The sequence below is a fragment of the Eptatretus burgeri genome, chromosome 2 (assembly GCF_056783735.1).
Source record: "Eptatretus burgeri isolate ZD-2024b chromosome 2, Ebu_testis_v1, whole genome shotgun sequence".
Lineage (NCBI taxonomy): Eukaryota > Metazoa > Chordata > Myxini > Myxiniformes > Myxinidae > Eptatretus > Eptatretus burgeri.
In genome coordinates, this window is record NC_140962.1 from 32,540,810 (window position 1) to 32,560,971 (window position 20,162).

Here is a 20,162-nt window from a genome sequence, read left to right on the forward strand (position 1 = left end):
CACACACACACACACACACACACACACACACACACACACACACACACACACACACACACAGACTGTGAGACTGGGTAGGTCTCTGTTTCACCTTGTGATGAACCCCACCTCCATATAGAGACAGCAGGAAACAGCACCAACTCCCACATATGTGTATACACACACACACACACACACACACACACACACACACACACACACACACACACACACACACACACACACACACACACACACACACACACACACACACAGACACAGACACAGACAGAGACACAGACAGTGACAGAGACACAGACACACACACACAGACTGTGAGACTGGGTAGGTCTCTGTTTCACCTTGTGATGAACCCCACCTCCATATAGAGACAGCAGGAAACAGCACCAACTCCCACATATGTGTATACACACACACACACACACACACACACACACACACACACACACACACACACACACACACACACACACACACACACCTGATCGGTATCTGTTTCACCTCCCAACACCCACCCACTACAAGTGGAGATCACACACCACATCACACAAATTGGCTCGGTAATTTAGAAAATATGTCAAGACGGCAAACGGCTCAGAAATCAGGCATTATCAAATATATTTTGCTTTGAAACTCACAAAGGGAAACCATTTAGCCTTTTAAATCAAATCCGATCACCAAATGCTTTGGAAACAGACACGAGAACAAAGGAAAACCGAAAAAGAACCTCCATAAGATACTGGATGAAACTTCGCCACCATGACACCCATAACAGGCATGGCATGTCCACACGCCCACAGAGAGTCCGTACAGATCCAAATCTACTCGTATGTACCACGTTTTGTGTGTGCTGAATACGTACCTCCATCTTGTAGTAACTGTCGACTGTACATCCCGATCAGGGCATGAACTGTACTGTCCAGCTCGGTAAGTGGCTTAAGCACTCAAGCATTCCAACAGAATGCCTGGCTTGGCAAGTGATTACCAATTGCCCTCAATACAACACCACACCCGGAAACACCGGTGCAATGTCCAAATTGGACAAATAAGCACTTTTTGGGGGGGTCGGAACTGCTGATACTTTCGAATCTGGAGCTTACCTCCAGGCCAAAAAACATGTCGGATTCAGACCCCAACGAGGTTACCCAGGAAACACCTTAAGACCCCAGAGAGTGAGGTGGCCGAGGATCGCCTGATGAAGGACATAATTAAATAAGGCTGTTAATTATCTTCAGAATGGGTGTTTTAATTAACCCAAACACGCAATTTTCATTCTTGCACTCCCTTAGAGTTTTCTTTGTATGCATGCAAAGTTTCAGGCTGCGAGGTTTTATAGTTTTGGAGTTATGACACACACACACACACACACACACACACACACACACACACACACACACACACACACACACACACACACACACACACACACACACACACACACACACAGTTTTGGAGTTATGCCTTTTATTAGTATATGTATATATACATATATATTTTACATATACCAAAATGACATTCAAAAACTCCCAGAGGTCTCAGACCTGAGACTTGCGGCCTTTGTTGTGCTTCACAAAATGGTGGCAAATCATTTTAATTTTGGGCAGAGTCGGGCGAGCTGTCCAACTAATATGACAATGGCAATCATGACGTCACTTCCTCCGTGACCGAAAATATATACACAGGGCTTTCGTATACGGGATATAGATTTTTCTGCAAAATTGAAGCTCATAGAATAGTGAGGCAAGAGAGGGGGAAAAAGGCAACGACAGTCTGGCAGCGGGACAACAAGCAGGGGAATGAATGAGCAGAAAACTATGAAGGGTAGGAAATGCAGCAACCAACCTGGACAAGGACCCAGCATGAAGGAAGGGAAGCCTGGAGGTGGAAGCAGGAAAGGAATCCAAATTCAGAACCCAAAAACCCTTGAGGAATTGACCCTGGTGTTAGAAAACCCTTTTCGAAGGCCGATGGTGCTTCTTTGATAAACCGTAATCTGGTGTGCACATGCAGGTTCGTCGACTGGGTGGCATTGCTCATCTTGTAGAACTCCTCAGCAGTGACCAGCCAGAGGTGCGGCATGCGGCATGCGGCGCACTCAGAAACCTTTCATTCGGTGGAAGTGAAAACAAAACGGCCCTGAGGGTGGCCCGTGGATTGCCAGTCCTCGCTCAGCTGCTCCAGCGTGACCAAGACCACAATATGCAGGAAGTTGTCACAGGTATTTGGACTAACCTGTGCCTGAAATAATGAAATCGAACTTCTTCGCTGTGTTGGTGCTTAATATTTTATGTTTTGTCATTTACACGAAGGAATAGCTCCTTCATTTCAGCCTTGTCTCAAACTTCACCTAAATTCATTACAAAGGAACATTGGCAGATTGGTGTAACTTCATCAGACTGCAACTTTGGACTTCTTTGCAACCCAAATAAAAACCATTTCCATTCCTAACATTATTTGATGAATAAATAAATTGGTATTGGAGACATAAAAATTTAGTTTTTCATGTTCACCTTACAATTTTAACATAACATTCAGTTAAAATCGATTTCAGGTCTTTACTGTGACTTGTTTATTTAAGTAGATTTAATCATGAAAATATTTATTGATGCAGACTCACCCCATGACTGTCAATATGCCATATTCCCAGGTATACCATGTTTTTACTCCTACAGACATCATCTTCTGTTGTCTTTCACAGGCCTGCTCTGGAATCTCTCATCCTGTGAAGACCTCAAAATGCCCATCGTAAATTCTGCACTGGCACCACTCACAAATACCATAATTCTTCCATTGGCAGGCTTGGGTTCTGCCACCACCGATTCTTCAGGGGGTGAAACACAGTCACCTGCAGACTGCCAACTGCTTAGAAATTCCACTGGTTGTCTGAGGTATGCCAACAAAGCAGATATTGAAGTCTTTTCACTTTTCAATTACTTGTGCAATTACTATGAAAGATGTGCTCATTGGAGTACAACCCCTCACCCCACAATACTAGAAACTATTGTTAAATATTTATTTTGAGCTGTATTGAGAAAACATATACAGCCACATACAGGCATACATACTGAGACTGGTGTGATTACATTTCTCACAGTGGGTCAAATGACAAGGTCACGGCTAAAGCTCAAAAATTTGTGCAGGTTTCATCTAGATCCGTTCAATGGTTTGTCAGTTCAGAGCTTTTCAGCTTTATTTTGTTAAAATTTTGCCGGCCGCTGTGACCTTGATCTTTCACCGACATCCACGAGTCTGTAATTCACTTTTGGGAAGACTCCTTTTAAATCTGTTAAAGTTTCATCACAAATGCTCCACCGGATGAGTAGTAACTAAGTTCGATCTTCAGCATTTAAAATACTGTTGTGGTTCTGTGAAGCCGACACTCCCTCAAGGCTAAGGCACATAACATATCGCGAGCCCAAGACAGTTATTTCATTAGTATCCATTTTAGTTCACCCTTCCCTCATGTCTAGTAGGTTTATGGGACAAAATGTGCTGCAAGGGCTTTTAGGCAGGTCTTTTAACCCATTCTTTATTCTTTTATCTATTTTACTTTATTTCATGCACACGACCTCTCCTTCTTGCAAGCATGTGTGCAAGCAGCTCATTAGCAAACGTGCACCATTTATCTTCAACGACGTATAACTTCAGACTGTCGCCGTACTCAGACCCCAACGCTGCAACATTCCTGCAACCAACACAACACCTTCCCAAAATTCCCCATGACATCAAACCACAACCCAAACTAGATGAATGAGGGAATTTCTGGTGCCAAATCCTCACCTTGGAAGGCCCGAGGCTGGGGTGAGCATTCCACACGCCAGTGGCGGTGTGAGGATACGCCCACAGCCCGCCTGTTCCATCGCCAGGGCTCCACCCTCGCAGGAGGATTATAAACTTACTGAGTTCCACATGCTCGTTCTTTTTGTATGGCTCTTCATCTGAATCTTCATCTGGATCTTTGTCTGGCTCTTCGTCTGGCTCTTCATCTGGTCCCACCTTCGTCTCGTCTGGCTCAGTTTGTATATCACCGTTGGTTGCTGTGCTGAGTGGAGCAAGTGGGGGGAAGCTGGGCCGATCTTATCGAGAGCCAGGTGCCGGATGAAGTGCAGTTTTACACTAATTAATAAGAACATGAACAGATTTCTCTACACTCACGTTGAGTCTATTCTCCTCACGCGTTCTTTGCTTCATTTCTGATATCCCATCCCCTTTACCGACATCTTTACACCTTCCTCTCCACCTCATCTGCCAATCACCACACACCTCATTGCACCTCCTCACTCATGCACCAGAGACACCCCGTTTTCTTCCCTCCTCCCTCTCCTAAGCGACTGAGTTGTGTTGGTCCGTCGACCGTGCTTGGTACAAAGAGGTCGTTCACACCTTGTATTTTCGCTCATCTTTCTTTGCTTTCTACTTTCCTTGGGTGTGTGTCTGATGGTGCCTGCCATGTTATCATAATTAAGATTGTAGATGTTTAGTATCGGTTTAACACTGTCCTGTGTCTTCGTTGTTGTATATAACTGTAGTTTCTCTTGATGCACCCCACAAATCCTTGCTTTCCCTGCTGCACATATTGCTCATAATATAACCTTTTATTATTGTTCACATGCCTTTCCTTGCCCTCGCTTCATAAATGAATTGCTTACGTCGTAAATGTACCCAGCTCATTCTGTCTTTCCTCCATTGGTCCAGCATGGGTCTGCACATAGTTATCTGGGAAGTTCTACCCCACTAATTGGCTCTTATAAACCGGTGCGTACTTGGCAGCTCTGCTCGGCTGCACCTGATATGGTACGTTAACGCAAGTACACATCGAGTGCATGAGACCCCCTTGGTTTGGCTGTCCACAGGTAAGGTATCATGCGGAGTAGTGTAACCCTGCCAGGGTTGGCAGTGCCAATCAGCATTCATGGTTGCTTAGCAACCCATCAGCACACGGAGTTATCTGTGCCCGGCAGCCTCAGGACCGATCGTTCAGGAGGGATCCGATTGTTTCCCCTCGTGGCAAGCCTCGAACCTCGGATCTGCCACACTACATTTGCATATAATTTTGCCTTTAGGCCATGACCTCGATCTTTGAAAATAATTCATTTTGGTCTGTATATGGCACACTTGGCTCAGGCCAAGCTCACGAACAAAGTGTCGCAAAAGAAGCTTGCTTGCTTGTAAGACATTTTGTTAACAGACAGATACACACGCACAGACAGGACTGATTACAAATACTGTCGTGGCGTTAGTAAATTTTGTGGGTACAGTGGCCAAACAGTGAACGTATTGGAATGGTATTTATTTTTCCTCTTTACAAGATTGAGGCTCATGGAAGAACAAGGTGGCGGAGGGTATGAACTGATATAGTAGGGCAACGGGGTAACTCTTGGACACAATAAGTAAGACAATGAATGAACAGGAAAAGAGGAATGGAGGAAACACTAAGTAAGAGGGTTGGGTTAGGAAGATTTAATGTGGGTAATGAAGATTGTGGGTCAAAAATGGGGATCATATGCATTGCCTGCTTGAAGTGTTCTCACATCTGAGCGAAGGCAACAATATTAATGTCTTTGATTTTAAATTCAGGAAAGTTGTGTGAGTCCCACAAGAAATACTGTATTGCTCAGATTAAAGGTTCAAAACAAAACAACTTTTGCGACAGAGACAGAGACAGAGACATATAGATATAGAGAGATATAGGTCATTTTCCTGTACCATCTGATCTGGTCTACATGTGATGCAAATCCACATATTGTGGTTGACTCTTGGGATGGGCACTTAATTGCTGTTGATTACAAAAGGCAGTGCTGCCTCCATCCTATTAATCAAGTAAAAATAAATTAAGCAAAATTGTGACCTGAATTATAATTGTAAATCCTGATTGACCCACCTCCCCCTCCTCCCCCCCCACCCCCTTTGATAGGTCAGCCTAAACATCCTGGAAATATAACTTTTCTGATTTCCTCCATCTCCTTCCTACATAATACCCCTTTTACATGTTTCCAATGTTCCATTTTTTCATTTTTCTTATTTCCAAATTTTCTTTCAACCACAAGTCAATCAATAGATATTGCGAATTGCTAAAAAAGATATATATACTGTATATATTGTTCGAAAATTATGTTGTTGTGGCTCTCTTTGAGGCCAAGGTTCAGTTACATTTGGGAATTAATTTTGGAACACAATTATGATTGCATCTTTTTATGGGTGTAATTTAACCTGTAATTGACCCCAAGTGTGTAACCAATCTAGAATAGCATTGCATCTTTGAAGTCTTCGTTTGATCATTATGTAACTATTCCACATTGTTTGTGGGCTGACAGGACACCTCAAGTCTGAGTGTGATTCCTTACCTCCCTATAAAGTGCCATCCTGGTAATGTTGAGGCAGGTCTTGTGTGTTTGCTGTGTGTGCCATCCTTTGGAGTGAATGTTAAGCCATTTCTCCTTGTGTTAGCATTTGCTTGTTGATAGAAATTATTGTTGAGTTGGGCTTCCAGTTCCAGGTTCCTCCATGACCAGATGCTATGTTCTATGCTGTGAGAGTGGCTGTTTTTTTAAAGCTGAGGATACCTGTTCCAGAATTGTCTTGTTTCACAGATTTTGCTACTTGCTGGTGTTAATTACCTCTACCACTCAAGGTGGACAGAGGTTATGTTTTCAGCCCTGTCTCTCTGTCTTTTTGTTACTTACGAAATCTTTAGATTTCGTAAGTATATTGATGACTTCCGTCGTGTGTGTGTGTGTGTGTGTGTGTGTGTGTGTGTGTGTGTGTGTGTGTGTGTGTGTGTGTGTGTGTGTGTGTGTGTGTGTGTGTGTGTGTGTGTGTGTGTGTGTGTGTGTGTGTGTGTGTGTGTGTGTGTGTGTGTGTGTTACGAATTCTAAAGATTTCGTAAGTATATTGATGACTTCCGTTTGTTTGTTTGTTTGTTTGTTTGTAGGCACGATAACTCGAGAACAGAGGAAACTACCAATGTCAAATTACACCATGTGATTCAGGAGGGTGATGGCGAGTGCTGGTTAGATTTTGGTCAAAGGTCAAGGTCACAGTGAGGTCAAACATAATTCCGTAAATTCATGTGGAGAAATGGAGTATTTTTGCTTCGCTCGACGTTACGAGTTCGTTTTAACTTCGATTTTAATTTTGTCTTCGGTTTTTGCGATCGCTTAGGACGCTTTTAACTCGGTTGTTGAAATTCTGGTAAAAATCGGATGTTTTGGAGACGTTTTAAGATTGTATAAAAAAATATTTCACTCGACGCATAACGGGTCGTCACGTGATGCAGTGCGCTCGAGCAGACGCGTCATTGAGTTACGTTAAGGTATAATATAATTGCGTGGAGAAATGGAGATTTTTTGCTTCGGTCGACGTTACAATTTTTGATGGTTTGATACAGAATCATCGTACAAACTTCTGGTTTGCGTCGCTACCTTCTCGAGAGACAGCTTTTATTAGACAAGGTCAGAGGTCAAGTTGACCATTTCGTAAGTACCAGTCTATGACTGCTTGTTTGTTTATTTGTTTGTTTGTTTGTAGGCACGATAACTCGAGAATGGAAGAAGCTACCAATGTCAAATTACACCACTTGATTCAGGAGGTTGATGGCTAGCACTGATTAGATTTTGGTAAGAATCGGTCAAAGGTCAAGGTCACAGTGAGGTCAAATATTCAAAAAAAAGTTATAACTCGAGAACGGAAGAAGCTACCAATGTCAAATTACACCACGTGATTCAGGAGGGTGATGGCTTGCGCTGATTAGATTTTGGTTAAAATCAGTCAAAGGTCAAGGTCACAGTGAGGTCAAACATTCGATTTTTATCCCCCGCCATGTGGCAGAAGGGGGATATTGTTATCACCCGGGTCGTCTGGCTGGCTGGGCATCAACATTTATAGCTGTGAGTGTGATAACTCATAAACTGTTCACCATATCGATTTGAAATTTGGGTCACACATGTACCACCTGAAAAGGAAGAACCCTGTTGATTTTGGGCGTGGCCGGATCCAAGATGGCCGACTGGGCGGCCATCTTGAAAAAAATGTTTTTTGTAATAAATTGAAAACCGCTTATCTGATTTCAATTATTTTTCAATGGCGGGGGATTCCCCATCTCTGATGGTATATTTCATGGTTTGGTACAGAATCATCATAGAAACTTCTGGTTTGCGTCGCTACCTTCTCTCGAGACAGATTTTATTCAACAAGGTCAGAGGTCAAGTTGACGATTTCGTAAGTACCAGTCTATGACTGCTTGTTACTTACGAAATCTAAAGATTTCGTGAGTATATTGATGACTTCCACCCTCTGTTTGTGTGATTGTTTGTGTGTGTGTTTGTTTGTTTGTTGGCACGATAACTCGAGAACGGAAGAAGCTACCAATGTCAAATTGTACCCCGTGATTCAGGAGGGCAATGGCTAGCGCTGATTAGATTTTGGTCAAAATCGGTCAAAGGTCAAGGTCACAGTGAGGTCAAACATAATTCCGTAAATTCATGTGGAGAAATGGAGTATTTTTGCTTCGGTCGACGTTACGAGTTCGTTTTAACTCCGATTTTAATTTTGTCTTCGGTTTTTGCGATCGTTTAGGCCGCTTAACACTCGGTTGTCGAAATTCTGGTAAAAATCGGATGTTTTGGAGACGTTTTAAGATTGCATAAAAAATATTTCACTCGCCGCGTCACTGCTCGTCATGTTGTGCAGCGCGCTCGAGCAGACGCGGTGTTGAGTCACGTCAAGGTTTTGTGTGTGCGCGCTGACGGTGTTTTCGATAAATATGGGGTTTAAAAGTCATTTTTTATCCCAATAAAGGTTATCGTCGCATGCCTGACTCGCTAAGCCGTCGGATTATGTAAAGATTGTTGGTGGATGGCCAAATATTACGGTTTTGTGACTTTGATAAAATAATATTAAATAATTGCGTGGAGAAATGGAGATTTTTGCTTCGGTCAACATGACGAGTTCGTTTTAACTCAGATCGCAATTCTGTTTTCACTTTTGGTAACGGTTAAGTATGCTTAATACTCGGTTGTCGAAATTCTGGTGAAAATCGGATGTTTTATGAGATTTATGTCGGGTGTCATGTCTGAGGCTGAACTGAAGATTATGCTGATGAGGGAGATTGTAACACACGGCATTACGCGCTCGTTTTAAAGTCAATTTCAATCCTGTCTTCAATTTTGGTAGCGGTTAAGTATGTTTATCACTCGGTTGTCGAAATTCTGGTAAAAATCAGATGTTTTATTTGAGGTTTGGTACAGAATCATCGTAGAAACTTCTGGTTTGCGTCACTACCTTCTCTAGAGACAGCTTTTATTAGTCAAGTTGACGATTTCGTAAGCACCAGTCTATGACTGCTTGTTTGTTTGTTTGTTTGTCTGTGAGCAGGAAATCTCAAAACGTTGTGGATTGATTTGGACAAAATTTGGTGGACAGGTTAGGTGTGTAACAAGGACGACATAATTAGATTTTTGTGGAGATCCAGATCCGGATACTAGTATTTTAAAGTGATTCTTCACGATTGAGATGAGGCCAAAAACTGTAGATAGCACAATATCGCAAAAAGTTGCAGACGAGTTTTGACAAAACTAGGTGTACAAGTTGGGGAGGTGACATGAACAAGCCAATTCGATTTTGGTTAAGGTCCGGATCCAGATCCGACCCATCAGTGGAATATAAAATGTAAACTGTTCAGCCTGGCAGAGGTGTGCACTCTACCGAGTGCCTTTCTAGGTTGTTGATATAAACCAATTGCTTGACTCGTTCTGTGCCTTCATGCTTGTTTTATTTGCTGGGTCTGTATGGCATTGCTCGTGTGGGTCTCATTTGCACCTGGTGCTGTTTCCTCCCCTTCCTCTTTTGTTGTTTATTCATTCCTTTGGATTGTTTCCACACTGTCAGGTTGTTTCCCCACTGCCCCTTCCCCTTCTGTAGCCTCTGTCTTCCATGAACCTTGATTTTGTGGGACTTACCTATTTGAAATGGTCAGCCATTGTTGATAAACATCATCCCACAGAATGTTTTTGAAAGAGTAGGCCATTATGTGTCAGTACCCTGGAAAAATTTGATATTTCTTATCTAATGATGGTTGGGGGATTGATGGGGGGGGGGAGTCTGCATCAGCGGCAAAGTCACATTCCCCCAATCTGATGAAAGAAAACAGGCAGCCAAGTACGGCATACATGAGAATATTTTGTGATTGTTTGACCATTGAAATATATGCAATATTTGTGTATTCATCTCATCATCCGATGGATTTTTGTGATGTCTTTGTACTGCTACATCATTGGGGGTCTGCGCATGAGCCTTTTAAACTTGGGAGATGTTGTAGGGACTCCTTGAACGTGTTTGCTTGTGTTGCAAACGTTTGTGGTGAAATGCCTGTAATGAGGAGCCTCCTTTTGGGTTTTGAAAGATGTGGTTGTCTTTAGATATATTCTTTTTAGGGCTCATCTTGAGACTGTTCCTTTGAAGCGATGTGAAACACGTAATTGTAATGAATGTTGAAACGGTCCTTTTATTTTTGTTTGTTCAGAGAAATATGGAAACCTGTCATTGATAGATTAAAAAAATAGTTTGGGATGTAAATTTGCTGAAGATGAATTGTGTGTTTGTAAATGTTCAGCCATTATTGTAATTACTATATTGCCTGAAGATATAGAATATGTGATCATAAGTCATAACCAGTTGTTCTTTATGTCGCCTGGATGTGAAACAACTGGTTTCCTGCTTTATTCTTTGAGATTGCAGCTCAATGACATTTTAATTTTTTATTTTGTTTCAGAAATGTCAAAGTCCATATATATATATATATATATATATATATATATATATATATATATATATATATATATATATATATATATTCAACAAGCTCTTATTGAAATAGCTCCTTGTTCATTTTCATATACTGTACTTATCTATTGAGATTGTTGTGGATATGTATGGCTTTGGGGTAATTGGATTTAGTTTTATACCAGTTATTTCTGCAGTACACATTCAGCAGAAGCAGCAAATGCACAATTGATTGTTACCGACATTGTTGACGATGACTTGACGGATTTTCCATTTTCTTCCACCATCGGATAACACTTTTGGAACCAGAAATGTATGCTCGGCTGGAGAGGAGGCACGAAAGAGCATGCGGGAGTGTGATGGGCTTGTGGAGGCTTTGCTGCGTATCATCAAAAACTCATTGGACAACGATACACACAGCAGCAAGGTATGTTCGATTTCCATTGACATAATGTTGAGTTCTGCTGGGTTGCTTTATTTGTACTTATTTTTTTTATTTTTATATTTTTTTATTTATTTCTTGATTCGCTTCATCGTCACTTTCACTTCATTTATTGTGTTTGCTAGTTCTTGTCTTGATTTGTCAAACGATGCAAAGATTATGCCATTCCATCCAACATGCACATTGTTGAGCTTTTATCCAATGATGTTCTGCTTGTTTCATCCAACATGTGATGCCTTGCTTGAGAGACAGCAGGACATAAACGGGAAATTAAACCCAAATTTGAAAAGGGAGGAAAAGCTAAATATGAACTTCATCAACCTTTTTTTTTTTAATTTCACATCTTTACGGGTAATTCTATTTTGGAATTTAACTTTTTAACCTGTTTTAAAATGAAGCAGTATGGAGGAATGTAAGGATTAAAATACAATTTCATTTTATAACAAGTTTCTAAATTTAATTTTATAACAAGGACAAGGTTGTTGAGGCTGTCTCAGCCGTAGTAGTAGTAGTAGTAAATACTTTCTATTCGTTATGCATCTTGTCAGGGAAATGAAAGGTGACCATAAAAGTCACTGTTTAGATAATTTTAACTTCTAGAGGTAAATGATAACCTGGAACAGTAAGGTATTTTGAAAAGTAAAAATATATACTTGTACATGCATTTTAAGTTAATTTTGTTTGGTGTTCAAATCAAAACATCGTTCATTGCGCTCAGAATCCACGTTCAAATCGCCCTCTAGTGTTGGTTGTATTAACGTCTTTGTAATTCATGTAAATGTACACTGGTTTCTCTTGATGTCCTTGGTCCTGTGATTTATGTCCAACTCCACCATGACTAGTTTGTCATCTAAAGAAAAAAAACCAGATAAATTGGCAAGTTTGACTGTTGTGCCCATTCCAAGGTTACATGGTGTCCTGACTTGATGAGTTGAGAACATTGTGATTGTTAATTTTGCTTCAGTCTTGGAGACTGCAACTCAATGGCATTTAATTATTTATTTTGATTCACAAATGTCAAAACCAATAATATATATATATATATATATATATATATATATATATATATATATATATATATATATGTATATATATATATATATACTCAACAAGCTCTTATTAAAATAGCTACTTGTTAATTTTAATATACCCACATCTTGATATAATGTATCGGATTCATCATGGTAGTTGGGCCGAGCCTTTCCAAAATATAATTTGTTTGAATGAAATCACTTATTTTGGGCATTTATTGAAAATATTGCAATATTGAGCTTTGTACACTTTTGTGCTTCTAGGTGGTAGAAAACTGTGTGTGCGTGTTGAGGAACCTGTCATACCGACTAGCCATGGAGACTCCAGGTGCTGTCGAGACAGGGACTGAAACAAAGATTCGGTCAAGCAGGACAAGCCGCACAAAGGAAAAGAACAAAGAAAGGAGCTGCTGTTGGGGGAGTAAACGGAAGAAGAAGCCACAGGAGGAGGTATTCCATCAGAAGCTGTGTTCTTAACTTTTTGGAAGCATATTCATGCCATCCTGGAAGTTACTGCAGTTTTATAATATTATAATTAATTTGTATTTGTTAATACCTACTTCACCTTCAATAACAATTCGCTGTTCAGAAAAATCTGCATATTTCATCAACTCCTTGAAAAAATACCTAAACTACTTTGTTTTGTGGCCCCCACAGTGGGATGGAACGAGTCCGCTGCCAGAATGTCCTGACCCCCCACAGGGGGCCGAGCAGCTATGGCATCCTTCTGTGGCCTCACACTATCTGGGCCTCTTAAAGGAATGCTCGAACCCAGCAACACTCGAAGGCGCTGCCGGAGCTTTACAGAACCTTTCTGCTGGAAACTGGAAGGCATGAAAATAATGCACTCACAAGCTCGTATTCATATTCTCGTCTGTAAAAAAATAATAATGATACATTAAAATGCATATATCCAAAACGACTCCTGAAATAAATTATGACGAGCGGCTGTTATTAATGAACATTAACGTTAATAAAAATATCATCTTTTAAAATTTAATTCCATCGTAAAATGATGAAGATTACAGGATACAAACAAGAAAGGCACTTGGTAGGACACATACCTCCACCCGGCTGAACAGTTTGCATTCTGTATCCCACTGGTAGGCCAGATCTGGATCCAGACCTGAACCAAAATCGATTACTCAGCTCCTGGACCCAAAAGTCCATTGTTGAAAAACAGTAATCCCCATTGACCCCAACACCATTCATTATATGACAGAACTTAGGAGAGGAGAGATGGGGCTCAGCTTGTTTTTGTCACCTCCCCAACTCTTCTACTAAGTTTTGTCATAACTCGTCCATAACTTTTTGAGATATTGTGCTGCATATCATTTTGGCCTCATCTCTCAATTGTGAAGAATCACTTTAAAAATTCTTGTATCCGGATCCGGATTTGGATCTTCACCAAAATCGAATCGGTTAATCCTTGTCCATGTCCACACACTCAACATGTCCACCAAGTTTTCATCGAATCCATCCGTAACATTTTGAAATGTCCTGCTCATAAACAAACAGAGGTGAATACAAAGCCTCCGTCCACCTTTGGTGGTGAAGGTACAAAGGTGGGCCAAAAGTAGAAATGGAACACTAAAGAGAATAAAGCAATCCCTTGTAGTGATTCGATTTTAGGCAGCAAGACTCAAAAGATCAAGTGATGAGCACATGTGTGGTTTTTCCCTCGTTGGACTCCAATCTGGTCTCAGATTTCCCACAGGGTTAACCTCCCTAGTGAATATCAACAAATAAAGTCTTTAAGCCCTCATGTGCAAATCTGAAGCCCGGCATTGTAAAGGCAATTACTGGAAAATTTCAATGACCTCAAAATTTCCAGATAATACTGGTGGAAAGGGCCAACACCTTCACATATACCTTCATACACAGCGTTCTCTGGAATTTGAATCTCTGAAGAAAGGTCCACTTGCAAAAGCAGCATTATCAGAAGTGAACTTTCATAGAAAATTCCAAAACACTCTGCCAACACACCTATCCAGCAGAACACCTGGGCTGCACAAATCCATCACAACCACAAAACACCTTTTCCACGCAGGAGGCCACTCTTTTTCAAATACATATCTGCCCTTGAGCAGCACAGGTCAGGTGATAGTTGACCTCTTAATTTTTCCAGGGTGCAAAAACTAGTTGCCAATGGACAGATTAATTGCACATGAGGACAACACTGAGGATCTTTTGCAGAATGAGCTTTTCAAGTTGCTCGGTTATATTGATCTCTGCGGAGTGACTCTTGTAAAAGTTGAAAGCTTTCTTATTGTCCAAATGATTTTTTTCCAGAAATGCACCTGTGGTATGCTAACATTCAATGTGAAAACCAGCATTTAGCTCTCCATGTACCTGGCTCATATTCCAACCATAATTAAACAGATGAATTATGTTTTGTTGAAGGTTTGATGCTTGCCAAATTGTTCCAATTGGTAATCTAACAACATAACAGGCTATTATATTGGAAAGCCAATGCACCACTTATCGGATAGCCCCTGCAGCACCAACATACATGAAATTGTGCATACATAAACAAAATGGCTCAGCCACAGCTGTACATTATCCAAAGTTTCTCCCACCAACTCCCTGCAAGGTGGGACACAATGAAATGGATATGGATAGCTGGATGTGCATAGATGATGGAGGTAAAGAAAAGTTCTGGGTGGATAGCAAACTTCAAGACACCTGGAGCTGCAAAGAACAAACGAACCTTTAGCTTTGTATGAACGTCGAGATGAGAGAAGGGAAAGGCGTTACGAACCCCTGCCCCACGTAGGAATTTGAAAAGGCAGAACCAGAATATCATGAGCATATTTATTGGAAATTTTTCATCATCAAGTGCTAATTATCCCTCTTGCATGCCACTGTCTTTTGTGGCATTCACACGACCTTGAACACTAGGACGCAGGTGAAGGAGTGACAAGAAAGGTGACAAAATGGTACTGGAGAGTTGCAGATCCTCTAAACTCGTACAACCTTCCATCATTCACTCTTGGAGTCCACGATCAATCCATAAAGTCGAAGCAATATGTGAATATTGGGAGGGATTAAAGAGGAGAGCTATCAGCATGATGTCTATTTTGGCACATTAATTTGTGATGTGTGATTCAAATTTGGGATACCGTTAACCTTAGCCTTTTGATATATTGTTCAACTCCAATGCACCGGATGCTTGGAAGAAGAAATAATGTTTTATTACTTTCTTTGTAGAAAGCAGGAGTTACAAGGGGCTGGCGGATCGGGTGTGGGGTTGAGAGGCAATATAAGTCATCCGGTATCTGGACTGTGGATTTAAACTTTTGGATTGTGGGGAAAAACAAAACGTTTGCTTTTGTAAGTAAAAGTTGGAAAGTAAAGTACATGAATTGTGAATATCATTAATCACACTGAAGTGTTTCCAGCAGAGGCAGAATAGGCCAAATGTTATTTTGCTGTGCCTGGGTTGTGTCTGTGTCTGTCACTGTCTGTCTGCCTGTCTCCATCCTTTCCTCTCTGACTTCCTGTCTCTCTCCCATCTTATCTGTCTGTCTCTCTCGTAAGAAATAAACTCAGGTTAGACAGCTGAAAGGCAAGCGTGCTATCTCCACCACCTCGGTGATAATGTGTATCATGTTTTTGGAGAGAATTGTAGAGAAATTATAGAAATATATTTCACCATTGCTGGAGTGTTGCACTATCCCATTTTACGGACTTTAAATGCTTTGTTTTTTCACAATGCAGTGGGCAGCATATGTGTGTATAGCCGTGCGCAAGGAGAAGGGCTTGCCTGTGCTGGTGGAGCTGTTGCAGATGGACAATGAGCGAGTGGTCTGTGCTGTTGCTGGGGCTCTCAGAAACATGGCCATGGATGTTCGAAATAAGGAACTCATTGGTAAGGGCTAGGGTACTTCCACTTCCATGCGAGCCCCGTCTCGCATCACAAGCCATCGTTGTAATCGCTATAATCAACTTATCACCGACATCAAAATTATATTGAGCATCACCACAACGCTTATGTTTAACTGAATGAAATGGCACTCTGTTTACAGGCAAGTATGCCATGGGTGATCTTGTGCGCCGGTTGCCGAAGGCTGAGACCAGTGAGGTGGCTGACGAGGCTGGGAGTCAGAGGACAGTTGCGGCAGTATGCATGGCCCTCGGGGAGGTGGCAACAGACAACATGGAGAATGCCAAAGCATTGCGTGATGCTGAAGGAATTGGGCGGCTTATCAACCTGGCACACAACACGTCAAACAGGTATGTACAGCAGAAGAAAGCGGTTTAGCATGCTTCCTGTGTTGACAGATTTGGGAATTTTGAGTGTAATTAAATGTTAGTAAACAGCTATTCCAGCCTGGCGTTGGCTTCGCAATTAAGGTGCCTGGCTTGGGACCTTAGGGTCCTGAGTTTGATCCCCTGCTGTGCCGTTGAATCAACACCAGGTGGGGTTGACTCAGCCTGTCATCCTTCTGAGGTCTGCAAAATGAGTGCCAGTGTACTGGGGTCATAACCATTTGGGGTAACTTGCGTTGGAGTGGCAACCAATTCAGGAATGTACTCCTTGCCAATGAAACTGCCGTGGCAACCTGATGTGCCTTTCTGGCACAAAAGGAATGGTAATATTATTATTATTATTATTATTATTATTATTATTATTATTATTATTATCATCATCAAGCAGTTATTCCATTCCATTTCAAATACTTTTCATTCTATCAAAATAATGACCATCACTTGGTTAACTGTGAAAAGCACAAAATGGTAATTTTCTCTTTCATAAAAAGATGAATTACACTGAACAACAAAATTTTTTTACTGGAGATGTGTAAAGTGATTTAGACTAATTTGGGTACGCTGATTTCAAAAATCATAACCGTTTTGCTGTATCACGTCAGGATTTTCAGTAACAGAAATATTCCCATTGCCTAGAAGTCAGGATTTCAATGAAATTTACAAAAATTCATTTATTCATTTATTTCATCATGAATGCTTCAAAATTATAGAAATTACAGAAAAACTCCACTAGAATGTAATTAAAAATGCTTTAGGCATTTGGCTTTGCGTTTGTGCTGCTCTGTGTCAGTTTCACGATGCAGGAACCAGCAGAAATCGCCCATCATGTTCGGGTTGTGCCGCCCTTGGTAACGCGTCTCCATGAGTGAAATCTCTTGGTGGAATCGCTCGCCGTGCTCGTCCGAGACTGCTCCCAAGTTGTCAGGGAAGAAGTTCAGGTGCTGGTGTAGGAAATGGATTTTCAGGGACATCCTGGAGCCAAGTTTCCTGAAGGACTCCAGCAGCTGCTGCACTATTTCTTCATAGTTGTCCGCGCGCTCGTTCCCCAAGAAGTTGTCCATCACAGCTTTGAAGCTCCTCCACGCTGCCAGCTCTTTGGGGTTTAGAGTTGTCGGAAAAGTTTCGTCCTTCATAATCTGTCGGATTTGCGGTCCAACAAAGACACCAGCCTTGATCTTGGCCTCCGACAACGTGTTGCCAAACTTTTCCTTGAGGTACAAAAAACCCACGCCCATTCAGATCCATTGCCCGTACAAAACTTTTCATCAAGCCGAGCTTTATGTGGAGTGGTGGAAGGAAAACCTTGGCTGGGTCGACAAGGGTGACATGCTTCACGTTGTGTCGACCAGGTACATGCTCTTTTCGCTCTTCCCAATCTTTCTTCGTCCAGTGATTCTTGTCGTCTCTGCTATCCCAGAGACAAAGGAAGCACATGTATTTCGTGTAGCCTGACTGCAGCCCTAACAACAGCGCCACCACTTTCAAGTCTCCGCAGATGTGCCAGTTGAAGTCATTGTACTTGATGGAATCAAGCAGCTGCCGCATAGTCTCATAGGTCTCTGTCATGCCGAACGCGTGAGCCAGTGGGACTGATGGTTTCTCGTTGCCATTGTGGAGCAAAACAGCCTTCAAGCTGTTCTTCCCCGAGTCGATGAAGAGGCGCCAGTCTGCAGGATCGTGATCACACCCAAGTTCTTTCAACAGACCGTTGATGTCACTGCAGAATGTCATCGTGTCTTCCATCTCAAAGAACTCAGCCATGTCTCTGTGACGTGCTCTGAACAAGGATATCTTGGTGTTAGGTTCAAGTAGATTCCACTGCTGCAGCCTTGATCCAAGCAGCTCTGCCTTCGCCTTTGACAGCGAGAGATCTCTTACAAGATCATTTAAGTCTCCCTGGTTCAGAAGGTGTGATTCTTGAGTGTCGGGTTCAAAAGGTTCATCATCACCATCCTCTTCACCACTGCTTACAGCTATGTTCTGATCAGCTGGAGGTGTTGGAACGGGGTTCTCGTCATCATGAGGCACAGGTTTACGAGCAGAGACGCAGTCAGCGTACTTGATGTGACCTTTATTCTTCTTGTTGAAGCCGGCGATGCTTGTGCAGCAGAAATAACAATCATCATGATGATTCTGCGGCTCACGCCATATCATGGGCACCGCAAATGGCATGCTCGCGCGCTTGCCCACCAACCACTGAGTCAAGGTTGTGTGACAGCTTGTGCAGCAGATGTGTGGTGCCCAGCTCTGTTCTTGGTCCCCCACCTTACACCCGAAGTAGTGAAAGTAGGCGGCCTTCATTTTCACTGCTGTAGATATACTTCGCTGTTGATCTTTTTTGGTATACCGACCACAGACATAACAGAAGTTGTCAGGATGATTGGTACAGGAACGCCTACTCATCTTTATCTGAAAGAAAGAAATATAACACAAGTTAACAACAATTGTACGAAATAGACATGTTAAAGACATATGTAAATTTCATTGAAATCCTGACTTCTAGGCAATGGGAATATTTCTGTTCCTGAAAATCCTGACGTGATACAGCAAAACGGTTATGATTTTTGAAATCAGCGTACCCAAATTAGTCTTAATCACTTTACACATCTCCAGTAAAAAAAAATTTTTGAAATTTGTTGTTCAGTGTTATCAAAGTTTTACTCGCTGTTTTTAATATTGATTCATGATTTGCACTTCACAAAGATGCCATTTCAATTGGGGTGGGGAATTTAAAAGTGCAAATGTTCGAACAGCTGATCGTCGTAAATTCTTATTAATCTGGTTTGCTTGTACATTGTTCCCATTCGAGCACGTGGCGAATGTTGTGATCTCAGGTTCACATGTACCTTACCATGTTGAATGGTAGCAGCCATGTATTGTATCCATATGCAACTTTTTAGATGGAATCACGATCTGTCTTTCCGGTAAAATTCTCATCGATGGGCCTCTAATTCTGCTTTATCGTGTCCATGTGCCCTCCAGGTATCCAACAAAAGTAGCAAAGGTAGCAGCACAAGTACTGAACACCCTGTGGCAATACAAAGATCTACGACCCCTCTACAAGAAGGTAATTGTTTAATACAGAAGTCTAGGCTCATTGAGAATATAATTAAGAAACTAAAGGACAGAGGAGCATGTTCATATACTGGTAGAGGGTCAAAAGGGAAGAGACAGACAGAAATGTGCAGATGAGTAATTGAGTAGCAGAGAGATGGGAGTGTGGGAGGGGGGCAAGAATAGATGACATTGGGAGTGGATATGAGAAGAAGCATGAAGAAGTGAAAAGCAGGAGTGTGTGGGAGGGGGGGTGGTTTCGCAAGAGCAGTAGAGGGACAATACGTTTGACAGACCAGAAGGAGGAGCACAAGGCAAACGACACAGGGAGTTGGTTACACAGGTGAGAGAATAAATGGGTGAAGACGTGGAGGTAAGCATCCAGCTTATACTTGGGGGGGGGGGGGGATAAAAATGTTTGGATTTTTGGAAGAATGCTTCCAACCTGGAGAGGGAGGTGGGGTTGGTGGAGGGAAGAGAGGTTGGTGGAGTGAGTTGAGAAATGAGGTGATAGAAAACCTGTGCAGGATGAGAATAATATCCTGGGAGTCACCCACCAGCTCGGAGATGCTGCTTAATATGAA

General features: G+C 41.8%; 1 protein-coding gene across 5 annotated transcripts in view; it reads left to right on the forward strand.

Moving 5' to 3' along the window:
• Positions 1-20,162, forward strand: part of LOC147031757 (catenin delta-2-like) — a 189,196-nt gene that overhangs the window by 152,104 nt on the left and 16,930 nt on the right. For all 5 annotated transcript variants that reach the window (XM_085867143.1, XM_085867157.1, XM_085867135.1 and 2 more), the window contains 8 exons: positions 2,011-2,218; positions 2,699-2,888; positions 11,089-11,206; positions 12,517-12,702; positions 12,910-13,083; positions 15,973-16,123; positions 16,281-16,488; positions 19,507-19,591. In XM_085867143.1, coding sequence (XP_085723269.1) covers positions 2,011-2,218; positions 2,699-2,888; positions 11,089-11,206; positions 12,517-12,702; positions 12,910-13,083; positions 15,973-16,123; positions 16,281-16,488; positions 19,507-19,591 — 1,320 coding nt within the window. The remainder of the gene's footprint in view (positions 1-2,010; positions 2,219-2,698; positions 2,889-11,088; positions 11,207-12,516; positions 12,703-12,909; positions 13,084-15,972; positions 16,124-16,280; positions 16,489-19,506; positions 19,592-20,162) is intronic.